The 25603-nt window shown below is 37.9% G+C and overlaps 2 protein-coding genes across 11 annotated transcripts in view; one reads left to right on the top strand and one right to left on the bottom strand.

Annotated features, from left to right (window-relative positions):
- The window catches only part of adam22 (ADAM metallopeptidase domain 22), a 442867-nt gene that overhangs the window by 145842 nt on the left and 271422 nt on the right, over nucleotides 1–25603 (bottom strand). For all 10 annotated transcript variants that reach the window (XM_051935483.1, XM_051935485.1, XM_028817137.2 and 7 more), the window contains exon 7: nucleotides 69–138. In XM_051935483.1, the coding sequence (XP_051791443.1) occupies nucleotides 69–138 (70 nt within the window). The remainder of the gene's footprint in view (nucleotides 1–68; nucleotides 139–25603) is intronic.
- Nucleotides 7714–24748, top strand: cldn12 (claudin 12). Its single transcript, XM_028817142.2, has 2 exons — nucleotides 7714–7896; nucleotides 23409–24748. Exon 2 carries the CDS (start codon nucleotides 23426–23428, stop codon nucleotides 24176–24178), a length of 753 nt encoding a protein of 250 aa, XP_028672975.2. The 5' UTR covers nucleotides 7714–7896; nucleotides 23409–23425; the 3' UTR covers nucleotides 24179–24748.

Here is a 25603-nt window from a genome sequence, read left to right as displayed (position 1 = left end):
CATTTTTGCATAAAAAAGAAACATTATGGTAAACATTTAAAACAAGTGTCTGCTTGCCAGTATCTTACCAAATATTGGATCATTAAGGGCCGAATCCATACCAACAGTTTTATAAACGACATGAAAATGAGAATCATCCTATTGATGTAAACAAGAGAAAAATATTAATAATTATGAATTTATACTTTTGTTCCTCTCAAACATAACATTCCAAATAAAATTTTCATCTCCAGCAAATAAAAAAGTAAACACTTAAATATTTTTCCTGGAAGATACCTATTTTGATTGTAATATAAAATATTATGGGGTCCATGGCGGAATCTTTCAAATCATTGTCTAATTTGCTGACTCTTCAGTTTTAGGGAATTGCAGATTGATTTTAGATTGGTCTTCATTCAGATTTTTTTTCACACTGTTAGTTACTGACAAAATAATATAAATCATAAAAGTTTTTGAACTTAAACTCACTATACAAGTTTGTTACATATGAACCACTAGAATATGACCAGATTACTTAAATCTACGATAACCAAATTATTTTGCAATTACCTACCTATTTTTGAGGAAAACCTTTATTGTAGATATCATTTACAAACTACTCATCTGGTGCAGAACCTGTCCATTTGACTGGAAAATCAAATATTTATGTGCATGTGTAAATATTTTTGTCTTACCAGATGAGGTCAGTATAACCTAATAAGTGAAAGTCCATCTTCAGAAGAGCAAAAATTTCCTAGATAATCTAAAATATTGCATTATTGTGCTAATTCAAAAAGAATGTACATTTTTACTAGACAGCTAGCAATTGGTAATGTTCATAATATAACAAGGTTCTGACAGCTAAATGTTTATTTGTTTTTTATTTCAGTGTTGCTTTGTTGAAAATGGAAGCAAAATCAGTTTCTCCTAGCATAAGATCAGAAAATGGCTTGCATGCAACATGCTTGACCTACTGACTATGTGATTTTTTCTTGTATATTCATTTCTGTCCACTTCCCTGAATGCTGGCACAATTTACAAAAAGTGAACTTGGTGATTCATTCAAACTATTCCTATTTTGCATGTGACATACATTTTTTTAAAGAAAATTTTGCTGAGACTACTACACATTGCTTGGTAATCTTCTCTATCCATTGTGGACCACCATAATGCTCCCAAAACCCTGACACAGACAGGCTGAGATGCAATGATTCCAGACAGCACACTTTTATTTAAGTGGGGAAGCATTTTTCTTTTGCTCTCCACTACACAACACAGTAAAAAGCATCAAATGTCACACAGTCTTTTCTCCTTTCTCTCTCTTCCTCTGTCGCCTGCACTCCTCCTTACAAGCTTTGTCCTCCACCTCCTGACTCTGGCTTGCTGACTAATAGTGAAGCGGCTCCTTTTATAGTGCACCCAGAAGTGCCCAAGTTGTTTCTTGACCTTCTTCTGGCTGCACCCTTGGGTGTGGTGGAAGTGGTGCCCCAAAGGCTTCAAATATAGCTACAGCATCCCCTGGCAGCACCCATGGAGCCCAACAGGGCTGCTCCAAACTACAACTCCTGGCATGCCATGCAGGGACCCGTGGTGCAGTAGCAACCCAGCGGGGCTGCCCTCTAGTGTCTCGGGGAGGATACTCTCCCAAAGAGGTTCTCTCCCTCGATAATTCCATCCAGGCAGCGTTCTGGCTGGGTAATGGTCCTGGCTATCCGTCACACCATTTATAGGTTGGGCTTCTGTCTCTAAATGTGCATTAGATTTACATTCAGCATGCTATGAGTTTTATAATAGAGAAAATGGCAGCATTAATGATGCAACCTAAATCTTGCTGCACATTGTGCTGTCTGCTCTTTGTGACTTCCTTTTCTCTTCTTTATTTCCATCCAGCCCTTTGTTGGTATTGAGGATCTACTGTATAATTGAAAATACCCAGATTTAGTTCTACAGTCACGAAATGATTAGCACAAGAACTCTGCTGATCACCTAGTAAGTACCAGACAATGTTTCTGAAACAGAAGTAAAGCAAGTGTATTAATTCTAGCTAAGGTGTTAAATGGCTAGATAATGGTTATTCTGAGGAAAAGTTTCAATAATCATTTTAGAAAGATCAGTTTTGAAGTCTCTACACATCACAGTAAAATAAATATTTTGAATAGGACTCCAGCTACAACTCACTTAAGGTTTAATAATTTTAATTTTGTAATAATTTGATGTGTGTGTGTCTGTGTTTGTGTGCATAAGAGACTCTGGCAAGTCTCTGCTGCCTTACCTAGTGCTGCTTCTGCCCCCTGCGACCATGAACTGGATTAAGTGGGTTTTGCAATGCTTTCTTAAAAATGTAATCCAACCATAAAATGAGGATATGAAATGACACAGTACCTCAACTAAATAAAATACTCGAATATAGACAACATGACCAAAAATACAGAAAAATTCACAAACAAAAAAAATGATAGTGCTTTGCAAAAGTATTCATCCTCCTCTGTGTTTGTCCTGCTTTGTTGCCTTGCAACCTGAAATTAAAATGGATTTTTGTGGGGGCTGGCTCCATTTGATTTACACAACATGCCTATCACTGTGAAGGTGCAAAATATTTTTTTATTTTGACACAAGCAATAATTAAGAAAAAAAACAGAAACCCTGAGTGTGTGCCAGTATTCACCTCCAAAGTCATTGCTTTGTAGAGCTCCCTTTTGGTATAAGCCAAGCTGCCAGTCTATTGGTAAATGTCTCTAGCAGCTTAGGACATCTCTCAAAGGGGATTTCCACTTATGCCTCAAGGCCACACTTGAGGCCACACTCCAACTCCTTCAAGTCAGATGGGTTGTATTGGTGTCCAACAGTCTTCAAGTAATGCCACAGACTCTCCATTGGATTGGAGTCTGGGCGTTGATGAGACCCTTCCAACACATTGAAATGTTTCCCTTTAAAGCACACCACTGTAGATTTAGCAGTATGTTTAGGGTCATTCATTGTCCAGCTGGAAGGTGAACTAGCAGACTCAAACAGGTTTTCCTCAAGAATTGCCCTGTAATTAGTTTCATACATCTTTCTTTCAGTCCTGACTAGTTTTACTTTTCCCACTGCTACCATGATGCCACCACCTTGCTTCACTGTGTTCTCGGGGTGATGAGAAGTGTTGGGTTTGCACTACACATGGTGTTTCCCATGATGGCCAAAAAGTTCAATTTTAGTCTCATCTGACAAGAGAACCTTCTTCCATGTGTTTGGGGAGTCCGCCACATGCTGTTGGGCAAACTCCAAACATTTTATCTTATCTATTTCTTTAAGTAATGGCTTTTTTTCTGGCAACTCTTCCATAACACTCTACCCTGTGGAGAGTCTGTCTTAAAGTGGTTGTATGGACAGATACTCCCATCTCCAATGTGGATCTTTTCAGCTCCTTCAGTGCTATCCTTGCTGTCTTTGTTGAATCTCAAATGAATGCACTCCTTACCTAGTATGTGAGGTTTGGTGGGTGGCCTTTTCCTGTCAGGTCCATAGTGATGCCATATTCTTTCCATTTTGTTCTAATGGATTTAAAGGTGCTATGTGGGATATTCAAAGTTTGGGATATTAGGTTAGGATCCAACCTTCATCTGTAGTTCTCTACAACTTTGTCTCTGGCCTGTTTTGAGAGCTCATTGGTCTTACTGTTGGTTTGTTGCAGAATCAGGAACCTTTTAGAACAGGTGTATTTATACAGACATCATGTGACAGATCATATGACACTTTGTCTGCACACAAGGGGACCCTAATCAACTAATTATGTGACTTCTGAAGTTAAGTGGTCGGACCAGATCTTATTTAGGGGCTTCACAGCAAAGGAAATGAATACGTTATGCACTCCCAAATTTTCAGCTTTTACTTGATTTTTATTTACATACAAGGGATTTTATTTTCATTCCATTTCAACAATTTGGACTCTAGTGTTAAGTCCATTAACTTTCACCACCTATTTTTACTGCTAATTAACTTCTTTTGAATTAATTTTATTTGACTTGCTCTTAAAAACTCAGATGCCTTGCTTTTTTTTTGCATAATTAGCAGCCAAACGATAATGAGATACAAAATGAACCACAACATAACCCGCAAAAACATGACCAACATTGTTGATTATACAATGCATTGTACTAATTAAGAAAAGGGTTAGAATGAAAACCAGCAGCCATTGGGCCCTTCCAGGACTGGAGTTGGGGACCCCTGCACGATATACTTCTAGAAACTCACTGGTTTCCTGCACTGGTGTGGTGAGTACATATCTGAAAAAACATGATGCAAATTTAATGGTCCAGAACAAAAAAAATGATAGTAATAAAATGATATTCAAGAATATGTGGATCTGTTGTAAGAGGGCACTGAGAGCAATATGTGTATAAATTCAAATAGTTTAATGTGGTTTACTGTGGCTAGTCTGTCTACTGAGACAGTTTTTCATCTCCTTCAGTTCCCTTACTTGATACTGGTTTACTTCCGTTTTCTAAAATGTCTTCAGCACCATGCTACTTACTTACAAATCCCTTCATCTGCACACCACATAATACTTGACTAAGCTGCTTCATCCCTTATAAACCTGCCAGCCAAATGAGATCTTCTAAAGCTAGCTTTCTTGCTCTTTTAAAGACACTTTCAGTCGTTTTTGACAAATGTATCTAGTCTGTCTATTAAGTGCTTACTGAATCAGTATTAATGTTTAAGGTTAATATCCACCCTATCTTATCCCATATTCTGAAATGCATTTACACATAATATTAAATACTGTATCCAGTGCAGTCTTTTGCAGATTTTACTCTATGTAACTAATACTAGGCATCTGTCTACAAGTATTTACTTTCCTACCTGAATGTGACTTTCTTCTTTAGGACTGAAACACATACACTCTTCAAGTCAGTCAATTTATTCTTTAATAACACACTTCCTACTACTACGGAGCACCAAAGACAACATGGGTAGAAAAAAAATCATGGGAATTATTATCAATTTATGCACAATGTTCCCTCATTTTAGTTAATGCATGCACTTGTGTTCTGCATAGCCCTGCTGCATATGCTATTGTAAACAAAGAGCCTAATGGAGAGAAGACAATCTGAAAGGATATTTTTTTAATTGTGAATGAGTTATGAAAGCATTGTAGTGACTCCTGCCTTATGGGGCATCACTCTGAGCAAGTGGTACCTGTGAAGGATTCTCAGGGCTAATGGTCTCTACCAAATGTGCTATGCCAACATTGAAGAATGCAAGGTACCAGAAGAATATATGGCTATGGCTGGATGTACACATAGCATATGGAAGCACTTCAGGGCCTTCTTCTTTTTTTTTTACAATTCTGCCACTAGAGGGTCAGCCTGGCCCTGTGCATTAGATATCTATCGCGTTTGAAAGTCCAAAAACTTTTCTTATCAAGTTGTCCCCTGTGGTTCTCTAATAAACTGTAGCATTCATTTTGTAGCCAATTTTGACATACCACTGAGTAAAATGCAGTGCATATCCTAAATTACCTACACCATGATTTATTAATCCAGGTAGGTGCTGGACTCCATCAAGGCTGTGTATTATTACCACTTCTCTTTGTAGTTTTCATGGACAGGATATCAAGGTGCAGTTGAGAATGTGAAGGTGTCCAGTTGGGGAGGCTAGGGGTAGCATCAATATTTTATGCAGATGATATTGTTGTGGCGAACAGCACGGACACAGACAGGCAGACATCATTTTGTCACCCAACACACGTTTATTTACAATATTTACAAATGTTATGAAGCACACAACCCTGTGCCGCAGCACCATTCACATCCAATAGTCCAGGCCAACAAACAATGCCTTTCCTCTCTTCAGGCTGCCTCTTTCCTCTCCCAGACCTCGTCCTCTTCCACCTGACTCCAGCCCTGAATGAAGGGAGGCGGCCCCTTTTATTGTCCCCCGGATGTGCTCCAGGTGTGTTCTGGCAATCTTCCACCGACACACCCCAGTGTGGCGAAAGTGCCGGCTGCATCCCTCGGAAGCACTCCAGGTGTCCCTGCTCCTCTTCCCCCCAGCACTTCCTGGTGTGGCAGAAGTGCTGAGGTTCAGGGCTCTCCAGGCATTGGGGCCCCTACAGGGTTGAGCTTCAAAGCTCTGTACCCGTGGTCCCCACAGCAACCAGGGCGGTCACCCCCTCGTGGTCTGGAGGAGGCGTGAGCCCTTCTCCGGTCCTCTTGGGCATCCCGGCTGGGTACCACCCCCAGCAGCGTGCCACATTGTTCTCTTTCACTACCAAGTGTGAAGTGGCAATGATGAGAATCAGAACCTCCAAATCTGAGGCAGTGGCATCACTTGGGGGTGGTGACCACCGTGGGAGATATCCAAATGATTGTTAGTAAACTTTTTGTGCAGTGTTTGGGGCTTAAATAACCAAGGGGTACACACTTTCTGCTTGATGAAACGATCAAGTGTTCACAGTCTGACATCACTAAGGGGGAACCCGATGAAAGAATTGAGTGTCCACACACTACTAATAGTGGGAATTACTGCTCTGCATTACATGGCTCATTGTCTGTGTGCGGTATTGATTACATTTTGGTCAACTCTTTGTTAAGGAGCTCATTTCATCAATTTATATACATCCCTGCCCTAAAAATGAGATTTCAGGTACATGTGGCAGAAATTAGATTATTTTGCCAGGTGGCTGGGCTGACATTCTGTGATAGGGAGAGAAGCTTGCTGATTTGGAAAAACCTCAAAGTTCTATTCATTTGGATTGAGAAGAGCCATTTGAGGTGGCTTGGCCATGTCGTAAGAACGAGGTATTCCTGGCTTGCCCCACTTGACACAGGACACGCTTGAGGGATTGTATCTCTTGGCTGTTTTGGAAATGCCTGGAAATTCCACAGGAGTAGCTGGAATCTGTAGCTGGGGACAGAGAAGTCTGGGCTGACCTGCTTGGCCTGCTGCCACTGTGACCTTCATCCAGAAAAGTGGATGGGAAGATGAGATTTTTTACCCATGTCCTCTACAGAGCTTCAAGTATTGTTTACAAATAGTTTACTCTTAAACAAACAAACAAACTATATTATAGGTTTACTTGAGTACCAACAGTTTTATTCATACAGAATGACTATAATTTTTTTATTTTTAAATGTTAACATTCCATGTGTTTGGATTTTTAGATGCTTCTCTGAACAGGTGATTTAAAATGCCTTTATTTGCTTTAAGTAATGTACACTTTTTAGTCTCTGAAATTATTATGAATTATTTTTGACAGCGCTCCTACTGCATTGATAAGACTCACTGAAAAGAAACGTCTAATTTTTTCATTAGAACTATTAGATATTTCCAGTCCACATTGTTTCTCAAAACAATCTGTCCAATCATTGCGGTTTTTGCTCCAAATCTCTGTAAATTGTGCATTTGTAGGCTGACTTCAAGACTCCCTGAAGACTCGTAACTGAGAGATAAATGATAGACAAAAACTTTAATTGCAGGTGAAAAATTTGCATAAGCTCTTTAAACAAATAAACACATAAATAGGTAGATAAATATATACACAAATTATGATCTGAAAAAACACCAGATTGACCTCTAAGGAAGTAAATTTAAAAAGAAACTATTTAACTACTTAAATCAGCTTTGAAATAAGGATGATGTTAAATTGTATAGACTGCGATGTTATACAGTAGATTAGGTATACCCTTTTAGTTTACAGTGCACGTGCACATTCCCTGTTAGGTATTTTTCACATCCACAGTCGCAGGAAAACGTCGCGGGAGCGAGCAATTACGTCATCAACACGGAGTCCCGGAAGCGAAAGGACTGGTAGCTGCGTGTTTCTGCTGTTAAAACGAAAAGGAAAATAAGACTACTTAGGAAGATGAAATGGTTATAGCGTATAGCCACGAAGGTTTGGATGACATTTAAGATATTCCAGACTCATTATCAGCGGTGAGTATTCAATGGGGTATCAAATGGGAAGGAGGGTAGTAAACTTGTAAATGGAGCCAGGTAAACAGCGCTGTTGAGCGCTCGAGAAGCCAGCTTTCATAAAACGACAGTCCGAGATGCCACTTAAGCTTTTGCCCAGTTTCAACTCCGTGGTTCCTCGAAAGCAAGCTGCGAACCAAAACCCTGAAATACCGAGGAAACGCAACGTCTTTGGGCCTCCTCGTCAACTAGCTCGCGACCCGCTTGGTTGGTGCCGTTTTTGGGGTGGATTACCTTAGGCATTTTTTCGAAAGCACTCTTCTGATTTCAGTTCTAGTTTAAAGTGAAACTTTGTTCTTAGCCACGGACACGAAGTTTACGTATTCGATCAGACTGGTATATGTTTAGTTTGAATGTTACAAGAAGGAGAGTTATATAACCTTGCAGTTGTAGACAATGTTGGGAGTGCAGCCGCATTCATTTAACATTAGTTTAGTAGGAGCGGGAGGAGCAGAGCCAACATTAAGGCGAGTTCCGAGATTACTTTGATGCTTGTAAATACACTTGTTGCTTTATTGACGGCGAATGGGCGCGTTGGAAGACAAAGACGCCCTGACGAGGAATTGCAAGGAAGATCCAGGAAAGACTTTGACTCAATTGCACGCTTTATTTAAGTTAATAATGTGTTAGTTCCGTTCAAATTGTGTTTATGTGTATTACATGTGATCTTCGAATTGGTGGCTAGATGGAGCTGCTGCTCACATTATGATATTCAAGAGGACGAACAGTAGACATATTCTGAGAAAATTAATACGAATAAAATGCATCCGAGCATGCAATCGGTTTGATTGCTGCCGTGTACTGCCATGCTATACAGTTATGATGCGTTTTAGCACAAATTCATTTTTCACACCTTTAATCAAATACATTTGGTGCTCCGGAAAGTCTAAAATTAAAGAAGGAAATTCAGACGACATTCCTTTAAAGATAAATTAAATAAGTCAATTTGTGTCTAGTGCTGCTGAATGTTGAGATTGATTATTCATTTCTGTGTGAACGTTTGAGTAATGCTACTGTATGAACATGGGCCTTTTTCAATTTTTGGAGATGAATGTATGACAAGACATTTTATTGGTCATTTTGTTATAGCGTTGTATTTACAGCATTTTTATATATGTACAGTATTCATTTTGCTGTTCAGGTTTCAGTAATGACATCATCTTGCTGTAGTAGATTCAGCTTAAATGTAACTTTCAAAAGTTTTACTAGAATATCAGTAAGAAGAAAATGGGGCAGTGGAAAGCTGTTCTTTGCTCAGAACCAAAACATCTCAAACTTGAACTCTTCTATCTGGCATGTATTAATCAGCATGTGTGGATGCCACTATGACAAAAAATGGTAACTCAATGTTTTCTTGGATTTTGTCAATAACAAAAAGTAGATGATATTTTGCATCCTTCAAAACAGTATGTTGGCAGTCTTGTATTGTACTAGCTCCAGTTCACTCTTGTTAATAGGGTATTAATCATTGCTTACTAATGGAAACGGCATATTTAAAGAAAACATTATTTACTTAAAACTGAAGCGCTCAAGTAAAAACAATGCAAAACATTCAAATCACCAGTGTATTATTGTGATCAAACCATGAGCAAACCATTTCAAAGTGGCCTACAGGATTTATTCTGTAAAAATCTGCACAAAGACCAACAAAAGCAATGATAGTGAGAGAGCAACAGACACTTCTCCTTAATGTAAACTAGACATGAATTCAAGGGAAGTAAAATATGAGTGGATGAACATTCAGCTGCTCTTGTTTAAGATGAATTGTGCAGCATACAAGCAAGAACTAAAATCGTAACATTTTACTTACTGTAAGTGACCAAATCCAGATCTGAAGTTTTGCCAAGTACTGCACAAAAAATTATACTACTTGTAATCAAATTACTCCATTTTGTTCTGTCGACTTGCCCAAAGATACAGAAAAATAGCCAATGGCAATTTTAAACAAATGGCAAACTACAAGTTATGTTTAATTTTGAAGAAAGATACCAAAAAAAGAATAAAACAATTGTAGAATTTGCAAAAATGATGCATCATACTTCAGATTCTGTCAAATGTTTTAGACTGGAAACACCAGAAAAAAATTTATTAAGTCCAGAATGTATAGACAAAACAATAAAATAGTCATTATACCAGTATTTCGTAATTCAAAGCAGTCACTAGGGTGGACAAAGGAAACGGGTAAATTGGACTTTTTGGTATTCCTATTTATCTCGGGTTGTGTGACAAAGACATCAGTCTGTCCACAGCACCTGCCTTCAGAACAGCACGATTATAAGTTACTGAGCTGTGTTTAATGGCCACCAACTTCTAACATAGTTTTCAGTTTCCGTCTTTTGAACATGTCTGTTTATTCAAAGCCAAAACACCCCTGTGCAAGTGAGGATAATCCATGTCTGGCAATTAAAACTAGTGGTGTAGATTGCAAGGCTGGCGGTGTCTCTGTATTTTGTCTCCTGGCGCCAGCTGTTCATTCATTTTTAACTAGCTTTGCTAGCTTACCTTATGGTGCAGTTACATAGTATGCCCATACTAGCACATTGCATGCACTTTTAAAGTACATGCACAGTAGTCTAACCTACACGACACAGTGAATGAGTAGATACTCGAGGCATGTTTTTGATTGTTTTTTGAAAAGTGAGTGACATACTTGATAATGTCAGTTTGCACATCTTTAAAACAACAATTAAGATTTTATTGTAGACAATACATATTTCATACCCCTGCTGTGAAACGTGTCTGAGGAAGTAGATTGTGTGGGATGCTTTGCTGGCGACAGTGTCAGTGAGTTATTTAGAATTGAAAGCAAATAGACAGCACACTTAATCAGCATTCATTTCAACTGGGCAGTAGTGTAAAACACACCTTCAGGCTGTGTAAAGGCAAATTGTCAAATTAGATGAATGATGGGGTGCTGCAGCAGTACAGCAGGTGACCTGGCCTCCACAGTAACCCAACCTGAACCCAGTTGGGCTGATTTGGGGCAAATTGGACAAGAGAGTGAAGGAACATGTCAGTAAGCCAAACAGCCTTATTCAACCTATTCACTTTGATGATTCAAAGTTTCCAACTGTGCTAGTTCCACTTTACAAATTCCTTCCATAATTTTAAACGCTGGGATCATATCACCTCTTAATATCCATTTGCTTAAATTGAAAAGGCCCTGCTCCTTCAATCTCTACTCTTAGCTCATACCTCTTAGTTATGAAATCGGCCAACTTTCTCTTCTCTGTAGTGCTGCTATGCCTTTTTTGTAATATGGAGTCCAAAACTGAACACAGTACTTCAGGGGATGCCTCACTAGTGTGTTATATAACTTAAGAATAACCTCCTTTAAATTGTACTCCATATATCCTGATAACCTAACATCCTGTTAGACCCTTTGATCACTGTTTTGATGTAGATAGTGATTAATCCACTATGACTCCCTGTGTCCTTCTCATAAGCTGTACTTTCAGGTTTCAGATCTCACCTTACATTTCATATTGAAATCTAACATTTTTACTTCCTATGTGTAATAATTTACATTTACTTACATCCATTTTCATATTCCAAAAATCTGCCTGTCCCACCGTAACAATTTGGATGATGCAACATTATCTGTCCTTCTAGCTAGTTTGGTATACTCTGAAAATTTAACCAACTTATTTATTGTATTGTTGTCCATATTATTTATGTATTAAAAAAGCAGTGCCCCCAGCACAGCCTTAAGGGATCCTAATTTTAACATCACTTAAATTTGAAATACCCTAACCATGTGCCCAGTGTCTGAGCCAACATTGTACCCACCTACACACCACACCTCGATTTCTCACTTGTTTTAGTTTGTTCACTAACTTTTCATGTGATAACTTATCAGAAGCCTTTGGCAGACAAGATAAGTAATAATCATATACACTTCTATTATCATGTGATTTTGTTGCTTCCTTATATAATTTCAGCATATTAGTAATACGTGACCTTCCTGTCTGAACCAATGTTGAATGTTGGCTAATACACCAGTTTTAGTCTTGTGCTGCTAGAACGTTTGCTTAATAATTGTATCCGTTAATTTTACCAGTGATGCATGCTGAGCTTACTATCATATAGTAACATAGATCAGTTAAATCACCCTTTTATACAACAGGATAATATTTGCTATCCTGCAATTTTTTCTGAGCTTGCAGAGATTTTCAAAATATATGTGCCATGGCTTTAGACGTGTATATACTCAATAACTTCCTTAAGCACTCAAGGAAAATTGTTACCTTGTCCTGGTGATTTGTTAGATTTCAGTCTATTTAACCTATGTAGTATTTCTCTGTCTAAAATTTCCAAATCACTAAGTACCTCCTCAGTAGTCCCTGCTACTTTTGAAAATTACCAACATCTTCACTTGTGTGAACCTAAATAAAATGCACAGTAAGTTTAAAAAAAAAAAAAAAAAATTTGCAAAAAAACAAATCGCAAGATACATCCTTCTATTATATAAAAAAACTCCTGGGACGAAATGAGACATTTTTCAAGAGATTTTTTTCAAGTCCCATGAGACGAGACTTTGGCCATGAGATTTTTTTCAAGTCACGCCCTCCTCTCAACCATATTCAACCACACCCATGGTACTCTCATCTCTCATTCGTGTGAATGCTTTTGACAGACACAGTTCCTGTTCTCTCAGCTCTTATAAATTTTAACATTTTCCTCACTTTAAGTTTCCAATTAAAGAAGACGTATTATGTCCAAATCTAACTGAAGAATTTCATCACGAAAGGTTATTAACAGAAAAAATGAGTACACAGGTAATCCTAGCAGCGACTAACGATGAAGTCAAACGAATTAACACCAAAAATGTCAATAAGTTACATGGCAGATTGGTTAAATGCATATCAATAGACTCTGCTGAAACAGTTGGTGGTGATCATGCAGAAGATGAAAACATCAACTTAACAATATCCCGAAGAATATCTACAACTATTAACACCATCCGGTCTTCCACTGCATGAATTACTGTAAAAAGATGGATGTATTCAAGAAAGGTAATGTAGTACATCTTCTGCAAATAACAGACAACAAAGGAGATCTTGATATGCTGTTTGTATTAAAACGTTAACAGTTTCCTGTTAGAATAGCTTCTGCAAAGACAATTAACAAATCAGAGAGAGAAACATTCGAAAAAGTCATTTTATTTAATAGCGAGAAAGAAAGTAAATTCAGTCAAGGGCAGTTGTATGTCGCGTTGTCACGATGAAGATCTAGCCACAGAATCAAAATTCAATGCGATATTGACGAAAATTGAATTCAAAAAATTGTTTTTACTGAAGTTTTACAGTAAAAGTGTTCGTTTAAAAAATATTTGTGTGTTAATTTCAAAGCCAAACAGAACGAGACTATTACTTAACGAATAACTCTAACGCAACATGAAACAATTTACTTTCAAATTATTATGTCACTATTTTCTGATATGGTTAATTGCTCGCTGTAAAGTAAAATAGTCCTTTTATGCATATGTAACAATTCCCATGAAAATAAAAATCTGTTTAAATTATACATCCGCATTCCCATATGTGAGTGGCAGAACCGCAAAGAGGCTAGCATGTAGCGCAGGCCTGGGGGTTGGCGAGCAGGGGGCAAAGCTCCGTAGTAGGTTATAATGTAAAAAACACCTTGTGGAATGTAGATCAAGTGTGTAGAGCAGCCCAGTTTGACAAGTTTGTAAAGCAATGTGTGCTAGTCAAATGCTGCGGCTGGTGTCCAGTAGTCAAAGAGTAACCTATAGGATTAAACTCAATTGGATTTCTTATACCCTTTACAGCATAAATATAAAAAATGTTCATAATGTTCTTTATCTCCTCCTTGACTGTTCTTTTAACTATTAAAATATTTAAAGAATCTCTTTGTATTGACTTTCACCTTTTCTGCAGTATTTCTCTCTAACTGCCCTTTAGCCTTCCTAATGTGTTTTTTAACTGTTACTGTCATCCTCTTACGCCTTATGACTAGTGGTGGTGTTTTTAGTATTGTATGAATTATACAGCTGTTTTTCCTTTGTAACTTTTTTATTCACTTATTTATTCACCACAGATTTCTCTTTAATATGTTACTGCTTCTAAATGGACAAAAATATAGAAAAGCATCCCGGGTGGCTACATCACAGCTCTGGCTGAGAAAATGCCAAAAGTGTGCAAATGCTGTCACCAAAGCAAACAGGGTCCACTTTAACCCCTTAACCGCCCTCTGCCGGATATATCCGGCACCGTTGTTTTATTGCTAACGCCATACTGCCGGAATTATCCGGCACATTTGCCTGTGGTTATATGAATGCCTGGCAAGTAGTATAACTGACGGTTTGGCGTGGGTATTATTACTACGTTGTATTTCGACAAGTCTGTGGTTGTTTTGGCCGGTCATGTGACGTGATTCGCATGTAACAGCTGTGAATATGGCAAAACGTAAACTGACTTCAAGTGAGGCTTTGCAGGCGATTTTGGACAGTTCTGATCATGATTGTAGCAGTTCTGAAGAAGATTTTAGCGACAGTGATGAGCAGCAACATGCGCTGCATGATACTGTGAATGAAGACGCATCGGATGACGGCGCTGAGTGGGTGTATCCCCAGCATCTCAGCTGGGCTGCTGCCCGTGGTGAACTACCTTTTCTGCATTCGTTTGAGGGAACGTGTGGCTTTATTGTTGATGTAAACAATTACACTGCTGAGCAGTTTTATGAGCTGTTTGTGTCACCTGATTTGATCAGACATTTTGTTCATCAGACAAATCTGTATGCAGCACAGTTTATTGAGAAAAATCCCAATTTACCTCCACATTCCCGTGTTCGTGCTTGGTTTGACACTGATGAAAACGAAATGAAAAAATTCATTGGGATTTTGATGTTGATGGGAATAATCAGAAAACCAGATATTGAGATGTACTGGTCTACAGATCCTATGTATGCAACACCTATTTTTGCAGCTGTCATGACACGTATCCGATTCTCTTTGCTTCTGAAATTCTTTCATTTGAATGACAACAGAAACGAGCCAGATAAGAAAGATCCAAACCGCGACCACTTGTTCAAGCTACGTCCTTTGATTGATCATTTATTTGAAGCATTTCAGTTGCCCTACATGCCAGGACTGTCAGTTGCAGTTGATGAAAGTTTATTGTCGTGGAAGGGCCGCTTACAGTTTCGACAGTATCTACCATTGAAAAGGGCACGGTTTGGTATCAAGATGTTTTGCTTAGCTGAGAATTCAGGTTACATTTATAGATTTCGTGTATACACTGGCAAAGAGGATCCTATGAGTAGTATTTCAGCAGTGTTGCCAGATGAATGTAAGGACTTTGGACTTTCAGAAAAACGCTGTCATGTCTGTTCAAAGAAGGGTCAGCGTAGAGACGTCAAGACCTTCTGCTCAAAGTGTCCCAGCAATCCAGGACTTTGTGCAGTTCCCTGCTTTGGCCTGTGGCACAGCAAACTCAAATACTGGGAATGAAACTATGATTGACTGAACTACTTTTGACTTTTGAATTACTTTTGACTGTTCCGTTTTTGTAGTTGACAATAAATCCAGAAGCCTGAGAAAAGGTACATTTTGTGTTTTATTATGTGTTTGCCCATTTCTAGAACTTGCACAACATTTAGTGGTCAATACTGCTTGAATAAATGTAAAAAATGTAAAAAAAAAATGTAAAAAAGTAAAAAAACGAAAATTGTTTAGATTTCGCCTGGCGTGGGGAATATTTAGGGAGTTGGCGGTTAAAGGGTTAAAGAATCTAAAAAACAAATCAAAACTTATCTAACATTGTATTAGTCACAGCATACTGTAATTCCCCCATGTGTTATTTCATAGGTTTGATGTCTTTAGTGTTTTCTATTTTTTACAACAGTAGTAAACATTTAACTGGGTTAAAATATTCCTTTTATGCATGTTTTTGGTTCAGGATTGGTTCAGTGAGTTGTTTTATGCTATTATCCACCGCAGTGGTGGAGTGGAGTACTGATTTTATTTAATGATCTGGGAATGTTGATAATGTTTTTTGTCAATATATATCACCATTCTTTAATTCTTCTTTATTGATGTAGTTTAATCACTAAATTTGGTGACTTTTTCAAGTAAGCATTATTTTTGAAGATTTATGGTTTAACCAATATAAATAAATATTGAACCTATCTTGGCAGAATGAAATTGCACCTCATAACCAGCATGATAGAACCCCACTTCTATTCGTATTAATTAATTATTGGTTTTATGAATGGTCACGGCTTCCTACAGCTTTAGAATTCCCTTTCACAACATTTCTTTTTATTTAATAAATAGCGCAAAAGCAAAAAATATGGACAAGTTTTATAGTTACACCGATTGGGTTTCTGCTGGCTAGGGTTATTGCTTTTTTTTTTTTTTTTTTGGTAGTGGCCGAACTAAATCTAATTGCAAATGTAACCTGTGAGGTCTGGGGCTGTATAATTCTCTTGTTTCAATAAAATATGTTTTGACTGTTATGAGCATTTCTTAATTAACCACTGAAATTTCAAATAAAAGACTTTTGACAAAATGCTGGGGACAGTTTTTTGTTTTGTTAATATTCGCTAAGTGTAATCACATCTGGCTATCAAGTAGTACTGTGCACTAGCAAAGTAAATTAAACTATTTAAATTAGATTTAGCTATCAGAACTGGGTTCAGTGAGCCATCACCAAAATGAAAATGTTTTCTACTTTGCCTAGCATTTGGCAGGGAATAGCTTACAAAGTCCAGGCTTATTATAAGGCACTGCTGTGCAAAATTAATTCACCTTCTACATATTTATAAATGATTTCAACTTTAAAGGAGAAATCTCTAAAAGTAATAAAATTAATTATTTTGTACATAGTAACATAATATAGTCACCCCTTGCTCTTCACCACTACCAACAAAATGCATAAAAGATGCTCTCTAAAATAAATACGTAATATCAACTGTGGTGCAGCTGGTCAGAAACTTTCTTACTGCTATTGGCATCTGTGTTTAAATCCACAGCCAGGTCTGTGTGTGGGGCTCTCATTAGGCACTTTCCCACCATTTGAACGTTTTCCAGGAACCAGAGACTTAGCAACATTTATAGTATTTTTGCTGCAGGAACACATGCCATTTTTAGTCTGGAACGTTTTCTAGGTCCTATTTCAAGGTATCTATTTTCATGGTTGGGGCTCAGGTGATGAATTGTGCTGAATTGTTGATGACAAGCACTGGTACAATCTTACAAATCTGTTAGTAGTTTGGGCTTTGGAGAGTTATCAGTGAAGATGGAGTCCTTATAGCCACATGCCTGGTACGACACACCATGCACTGCACTGAAACAGTCATCTTCCCCATTAAGTCACTGATTGCTTTGAAGCAGTACTAGGGGTTACTGGGTGCTTGATTGTCCCATATGAACTAATGATCGCACTGCATTTCACACCATATCACTTTTCTTTTCATGTCACATATTTTGCATAAAGGTTATAGTTCTGGTTGTGCAGTTGGCTACTCAATACAGAAATTGGTTAGGGCCTACATTATACACGTATTGATAGGCATTTTTTATTTTTAGGAGCCAATTTTATCTTCATGGGCATTGTTAATTTTTAATGTGAGCAAATGATAACCCATTCACACACTCAAGACACCATCTTTGTAGCTTTTTGTGCACTAGCAGAAAAATGTTTGTGATTTTCTTTTTAGTAATTAACGCAGTAAACCATGAACTCATCTACACCATAGTTAATGGCCCTCAGACCCAGATGAATCTGATTTTATCTTATCCAGAAGTAATGCTTTCTCTTGTTAACAGCAGGTTCACTCACGCTAGAATTTTGAAATGTTTATCCCCATGCAAATGTGAAAGTTGCATGTTTTAGATTCAGTGTTGTTGTCATTTTGCCTGAAAGTCTAAGTTGTTGAAAATCTATGTGTTCTGCTACATAATGTACTCTTAAATATCTTATCAAATTAGTAGTGCCAAACTTGTTCATTTTAGTCCCCCCCCCATGACTAACTTTTTCCTGGCATACTTAGTGGATGGCAAATTTTTAATCTTTAGACACTTAAGTCTTTCCACACTGCAGACATTGTTTTACTTGCTTTACTAACAGAGGTGATGGTGATGACTAGATGGTGCCATCTTAGGTATATATTTTTTCTGAATCATAAAACTGGCAAACGATCTGTAAGTTATGTGGCAATTGTATATTTTGAGCAAAAATAGTCCAGTTTTAATCTTTTTTTCTTCAGTTTAATTAATGTATCACTGGTAAGTTTAGAGTAGCAACAATAAGTGGTCAGAATTCACAAACAGCTTAAGTCCAGTAGGTTACCACCTACTAGGAAAATGAGGCTGGCGTGTTTCCACGCAGATTGTGTGAGGAACTTGCAGATTTCGGTGCGACTGCTGATCCTGATGTGATGTGGGAGACCTTCCGTGACAAGACCCTGAAGGTTGCCGAGGGTTGTGTTGGTGTTACCGGTGTTCCCAGAAGCAGGTGTTCTCGCAGGGCACTGTGGCTTTCATCAAGAGGAGTCGCAGCGCACAGCTTGATGGCAACTCCGGTCTGTACCGGGAACTGAGAAGGATGGCTGCGAGGGCTCTGAGGGCAGATAAGGAGGCATTTGTTAGAGGGTCACTTGCTTACAGATTGCTTTATCTATAGTCTAGTGACCCACGTCCTGCTTACAAAGGAATTGAAGCATTATAAACATCCAAATCTGTTCCTCTTAGAGTTGTAGTCATGGCAGTTGGTGGAACGGTCCTTACAGATGGCACTGCAGTTGTGACCCGCTGGGCTGGCTACTTTGAGCAGCTGTTTAAAGCTGATCCTCTGGCTAGGATGTTGGACATCGCTGGGTCCACGGTTCTTGAGGCTGATCCTCCAAGAAGCTGTGAACCAGCCAATCTCCTTGAGACTGCACAGGTGGTGAACCAGCTTGAGAGCAGACAAGGCTGCAGGGATCTGTGGTATCCGGGGTGAACTTCTCCAGGCTGGTGGTAAGGCTGTACTCCTGGCATTGCAAGCAATCTTTGCTTTTATTTGGGAGACTAGCATCATTCCAACTGACTGGAAAATGTGACTTGTCATCCCTATCTGGAAAGGGAAGGGGGATAACACTGCTTTCAGTGCTGGGTAAGGTCCTTGCTAGAGTCATACTCAGTAGGATCCATGATAACTTGCTCACCTACCAGCGACTGGAGCAGTCTTGTTTTATGCCTAAGAAGTGCCTGTACACTGGTACTGTGAGTGCTGTGCAGAGTGGAGGCAGAACCTCTGTGTTTTTCCCAGTTGATTCTGGGGTTCATCAGGGGTGTGTTCTTGCTCCTACACTGTTCAATGCTTGCATGGACTGGTGTTGGGCAAGGTTGTGGAGTCCAGTGGCCGTAGGGCATCTGTTGGTGAAGAAAGGTTCACTGATCTTGACTTTGCTGATGATGCTGTGATCTTCGCGGAGTCAATGGAGACTCTGATCGGGGCTCTCGAGGGACTGAGCAAGGAGTCTGACTGGGCTTGCAAGTGTCCTGGATAAAAACCAAGATTCAGGCCTTTAATGACCTCTTAAGCACAGCCATCAGTAGTGTGTCTGCGAAGAGAGTGTTGACCTTGTCGAGAGTTTTAGTTACCTCGGCAGTGACATTCATGTCTCTGGTGACTCTTCTTATGAAGTCAATAGGTGGATTGGGAGGGCATGGAGGGGTCATCAGGTCGCTGGAAAGGGGTGTGTGGCACTCCCGATATCTATGCAGAAGAACAGAGATCCAAGTCTTTAGAGTCCTGGTGCTTCCTGTCTTGCTATATGGTTGTGAGACATGGACACTATCCAGTGACCTGAGGCGAAGACTGGACTCCTTTGGTACTGTGTCTCTCCGGAAAATCCGTGGGTACCGCTGGTTTGACTTTGTGTCGAATGAGTGGTTGCTTGTGAAGTCCCAAACGAGGCACATTACCTGCATTGTGAAGGAGAGTCAGTTACGGCACTATGGCCACGTGGCGCGATTCCCTGAGTGAGTATCCTGCTAGCTGGATCACATTGTTGAGGACCCAAGTGGCTGGACCAGGCCAAGGGGACGCCCATATAACACCTGGCTGCGGCAGATAGAGGGTCATTTCCGGAGGTTGGGACTGGACTGCGTGTCAGCCTGGGGGATTGCCAAACAGGATCCCGAATTGTTCCGTCGTGTGTTGGGTGCTGCAACATGCTATACCAGTGCATGCTCCCCAACCTGACCTGGTAAGTTTAGCATAAAAGAATGGTGGTCTTGATTTTAGGGTTCCAAAATGGGTATTAATATAGAGCACAACACAAATGCAGTTAGCCATTTGGCTGCCTTTATTCATTTTGTCCTTTCTTTTAATAAGGATTTTGATCTTTATTTGCTAGGGAAGTCCCGATTGATTGGCTGCCAATTTAGGTTGACAGATTTTCACTGCAAAAGACTGTAAATTGAGAGCAAGCAGTAAGAGCAAGGTTGACTTTACCAGAGACAGGTAGAGAGATAGAGGACCAGAATATTAGCCTTTACATTAAAGAAAGTGGAATTATAAACTGAGAAAAAGGAATTGGAGGAGTCATCCTGTACAATTAGAAAAAAATGCTACTTTAATTCGTGTCTTTTAATAAAATGAACACTGCCTGTCTGAGTTTGGACGCAGAGAACTTGTGTTAAGTACAGCAGCTTATGTTTTCAAACAGAAAAAGAAAAAATAATAAAGAAGAATTTGAAATTGTTGCTTAGTAAACAAATTTGTCTATTTTACTTGTAAATGTGTTAAATATGTTAGATTTGTTTTTTCTTGATAAACATCATATGTATATTTGGTAAATTTGTAGCTTGTAGCTTAGGTTCTACAACCTAGGTTTGTACTATATTTGTGTGTGTCATAAAGTGTAAGTTTCGGTTAAAAAGTACTACATAATTAAAAGTAGTAATCCATATTTAAAATTGCACCTCAAGAAAAAAAAACACGCCTGTATAAATAGAGTAAATATATATTGTAACAGCAAAAACTGCAGTAGTGTTAAAAATGATTTTTTTTTAACTAAGATGAATTTCAGGTAAGCACATTACAGAAGAAATTAATTAATATAATGGCTCTCTTTTATGTGTTAGTATTGTGGATAAAGATTTTCTTTACATGTTTTATTAGTTAAAAAAAGTATGTATTTTGAGGTAATTTTTAATAATTTGAATATTTTTATTGTTGCTGCACGATACGCCTACAGGGTTTCATTTTGTCAGTAAAAAATGGACAGGTAACACCTGTGGTCTATAGCTTGGTATTTATAAAGTTAACACTTTTAAGAGGAGCTATTTACAAAGACATCTTTAAGTTTGTTTATTTTGTTAACAAAAACATTAAGGAACAGCTTGGATGCAGGCAGTTTTTCTTAATGCATTGCAGAGCTATTCAGTTGTCAACCATATACGTCTCCACTGTTCAAATGTATTATCTAGGAAAATACAAGTATCAGATTGAAACTTGGTATCAACAGATATCGGATCTCGATTGGGTTCAAAAATACTTGATCAGGACATCCCTATTACTGGCCTTACATTGTTTTTTAAAGTAAGTGCTAGTGTCTTTCTAGCTGTACAGTCAGCATCTTTTTATTACCATTAAATATTACTATTTTATTTTTCCCAATTTAAATATTCATGGCAACAAAATTCCTTTAGTATAAGGCCGCTGCTTCTTCCTTTTCTGTTCTGTACTGCTGGTGCTTTTCTGTATCTGTTGCAGTTCTACAATTTGAGGCCTTATTCAACTTGCCATCCTTTCTGATTCACAGCTAAACTAGATTTTTTTTTTATACTTCCATTCAAATGTAAGTTTTTTTGAGGGGGAAGGGAGAACTGTGTCATAAATAGCCTTAAATAGCCTGTTAGGATGAAAGCATGGTGACACATTCCCCAGCGCTGAGGTATGTATGACTATCGTTCTAGATACCGTCCATATCCAAGAACTTAAGCACTTCCCAGAACACAGACAGCCCAGAAATTCTTTGCTTTTGTTATATTCACATTTAGGTCTAAATATGAAAAGAACAATCCAAAACTACTGTCTGGTTCAGTTTTAGACCATTACTTTTCTGACAGCTGGCCTTAATCATAAAGAATGTCTTTTTTGTTGTTGTTAAGTGTTCTTCAATAATTGTTTTTCACTTTTTGTCACATCAATTGTTTCATATTGCATGAAGCTATTCACTTCTGTCGCAATGCAGCAGTGCTCAAACAGTCATCCCCCTCTTTCTCAGCATTTTCTGGCTGTCTAAATACTAAAATGCCAACAATAATCTACAGTCATTTCAATTTATATGCATTGACAGCTTTTTTAAAGTTGCTGCACAAAACAAGTAATGTGGCTGCAGGAGGGGGCAGGAGTCGTTATTGTCATCAAAACTAGTGGAGTAACTTGTGCTGCTATCAGTTTGGTTGAGTTACTGTTAACAGTGCAGACAGCATTGAGCTTTCTGATTACTTCATTTGAGTCTTGATTGGCTTTTCACAACTATGCATTATACCTATACAGTAACGGCTTTTTCAGGATCAGAGAAAATGGATTGTGTCTTATAACACACACTTTAATTATCTACAGATGGCTATATGCTACACATTTTTCAGTTTGTGTTTGTTTTTTGTTGGAATTGAGCATTTTTCCCTCTTATGCAAATGGACACCTAAATACCAGTAATGCCATTTAAGTTCTGCATTTGTAATTTGCTATACTGTATAATTAAATAAGAAAAATATATGAAACTAGCTTCACAAATTTAATTAAAACATAAATACATTTAACTGTAATTGCTTCATAAGAATACAATCCATAACATTCATGCTTAGAATAATATCTTAAGTATTAGAAATATTTGTTAACTATTAGTGCAGTTAAGTTACCCTAATGCAGTAAGAACTGCCAAAAGATATTATGTGTATGCCCTCTGATTAGACTAGACTAGAAAATTTCACACAAAAGCAAGGAAAATTAAAATATCCATATGGAAGGGGCAGCAAGCTAAGGATTGCACTAAGTATTGCATAGTAGTTGGAGAACAGCAACAAAACCAATGGTATTACTGAGGCTGATGGATCTTCTCTAATTATAATTCTAACTTCAAGTTAAGGTAGTTATTTTAGATACGGGAAGACATACGTTTCAAGGTAAGGTGCTAACACTCGCTTGTTATGGTTCCAGAGAGTGCTGACGTGTTGCATGTAAGTGTGCATGCGAGTAAGGATTTGTACATATGTCAAGTGTTTACAGAGGCTGATGAAATCGGCGTTTTAGAATAGGTTTATAGTTTCCTCTGGGAATTTGGTGTTTTAGTCTATGCCCCTTTAACAACTGTTTTAACCTGACCGGGGGACACATTTTAATAGGTATGATTAACTTGTAGGACTGGATCAACACAATGTTTTTAAACTTTATATTCATATACTATATATACCTTTTAATACTAATCTATTTCTATATCTTTTTTCCCATTAGGATTCAAAGTCACCATAATGGGTTGTCGCAACATTCATGCAGCCACTGTGTTTGCGTATATATTTGGGATGGCCTCTGTAGCTGGACTAATAACTGCTACAATTGCACCAAACTGGAGATTAATGAGACTCGTCTCTTTCAACAAAAATGCCAAAAATGTTTCGGTGAGCATTGGCTTGTGGATAAAATGTTTCCGGATAGAGGGAAACTCTGAATGCGCTCTATACGAGACTGATTGGTATTCTAACGTGGACCAGCTGGATCTGCGAGTACTTCAGTTTGCCCTTCCATTTAGCATTTTCTTTGCTAGCTTAGCTGCTCTGTTATGTTTGATCGGTATATGTAACACAGCCTTTGGACGAGAAGTTCCTAACATCAACCTTGCCAAGTGCCTTGTAAACAGTGCAGGTTGTCAACTAGTAGCTGCTTTACTGTTTTTTCTATCTGGAGCCCTGAGCCTTACTCCATCTGTTTGGGTTATTTTCCAGACAAATGACATGAACAAAAAATATGCAAGTATTTATGCAACAAGCACAGCAACATATTTAGCGATTGCTAGTGCTGGGGGGCTGCTTTTCACTTCTTGTCTGTTATTGTTGTGGTACTGTGCTTGCAAGGCATTACCATCTCCTTTTTGGCAGCCACTACCTTCACAGCCTGCCAGTGTTCATAGTTATCCATCTCATTCTTATGCATCTCCTCCATATTCCTCTCGGTCTAGGTTATCAACAATTGAAATAGATATTCCAGTTGTCACTCAAATTTCGTAAAGGAAACCTGGCATCAAAACTTTAAACACTTGTGTTTTTATATACAGGATTATATTGTTACACTTTAAGGAGTATTTGTTCTTCACAATCCTAGTTAAAACAAATTTTTTAAAAAGTAGATTTTTTTAAACCAGCCAACACTACACCAAATGATTAAATCTAAATCGAATGGATATACTAAACAGATTTATTAAAAAAAAGACCCTAAGGGTTGTACAGTATAAGCTCCAACATTGCACTCTTCTACTCTAAAGATGGGATACTTTGTTTCATGTATACTTCTTTGTACAATCTTGATAGTATTTGGTCCATAAAGTATAGTGGTAATCACTATTATAATTCAAAGCTAATAATCACAGCGAGCATTTTTTTCTAATTTATTTACATTCATTAGCAATGGATATGCTTATTAAAACTGTTGCCATAATTGTATTACTTTGTTTTCTTAAGAAATTGCTGCCTTTTAATGGTAAGAAACAAAAGAACCAAAAGGCCTCGGATCCTTCAATGAAACAGACATCTTAGACCAGTTTGTATGATCACAGACTAAGTACAGTAAGCCTTCTGATCTATGTGCCATAATAAACTGGTAATGAATTTGGAAATGACTGCATACATCTCAGAAATATTCTTTTTAATTTTTAAATGTTATCCATTACTGTATTTTTCTACAAATATAAGTATGTTGTGTTTTTCTGTTCTGAATTCCAAACCTATGAATTGAGTTTAAAAAAAGATGATCTATTTAACAGTTTTGTATAGCATGGGCATTTGGTGATATTCTCCTACATTGCTTCTTGTTTAAAAGTTCTTGTTATAAACTCAAACATCTTAAAGTTGTGATTTTGTATTTTGCTTAATTGTGCTCAACTTTGTATATACTAAATGAAACTGAAACAGTTATGCTTGTTTTGTCTGTAGATGTTTATACTTCAAAATGTTTTTAAAGTTTGCATACACAGATTGCTGAGTATTTAAAATTAATTGCACAGTATGTAGTTTTATTCAGTGTATTTCTGCTTGCTTTAATATAGGTAGTGTTACATTTTAGTGCTTTGAATGTAGCACACACATTTTGCAATAGTAAATCAGTGATATCATTATGTGTTGTTTTTGTTGTACGTTTTTAACACTAGACATTTTAATGAGCATGCATGTTAGTGAAAAAGAAAAATGGCAGCCTTGCTCTTGCTTTAGTCTGCTAATGTTCAGTATACTTCTCTATATTCACAAGCTAAACTGTTTACAGAGCAAAGTTCTTGTTGTAAATAAGGTACTTAAAATATCAAATGTTTAAATAGATGTTGTCAGTTTGTTCTATGCTTCCTGTAGCCTGCATCCAGTGTATTTTTAACTGTTTTGCTATTATATTCCAGCCAGTTTATTTACACATTCAGTCTATTTCTGGGTTTGGTGGAGCTAAAA

Source organism: Erpetoichthys calabaricus, chromosome 13 (genome assembly GCF_900747795.2).
Source record: "Erpetoichthys calabaricus chromosome 13, fErpCal1.3, whole genome shotgun sequence".
In the NCBI taxonomy this organism is placed as follows: domain Eukaryota; kingdom Metazoa; phylum Chordata; class Cladistia; order Polypteriformes; family Polypteridae; genus Erpetoichthys; species Erpetoichthys calabaricus.
This window is presented reverse-complemented; position numbering and strand designations above follow the sequence as displayed.

Coding starts and splice junctions, on each gene's coding strand:
- cldn12 (XM_028817142.2), top strand. CDS start 23,426: ATGGGTTGTCGCAACATTCATGCAGCCACTGTGTTTGCGTATATATTT.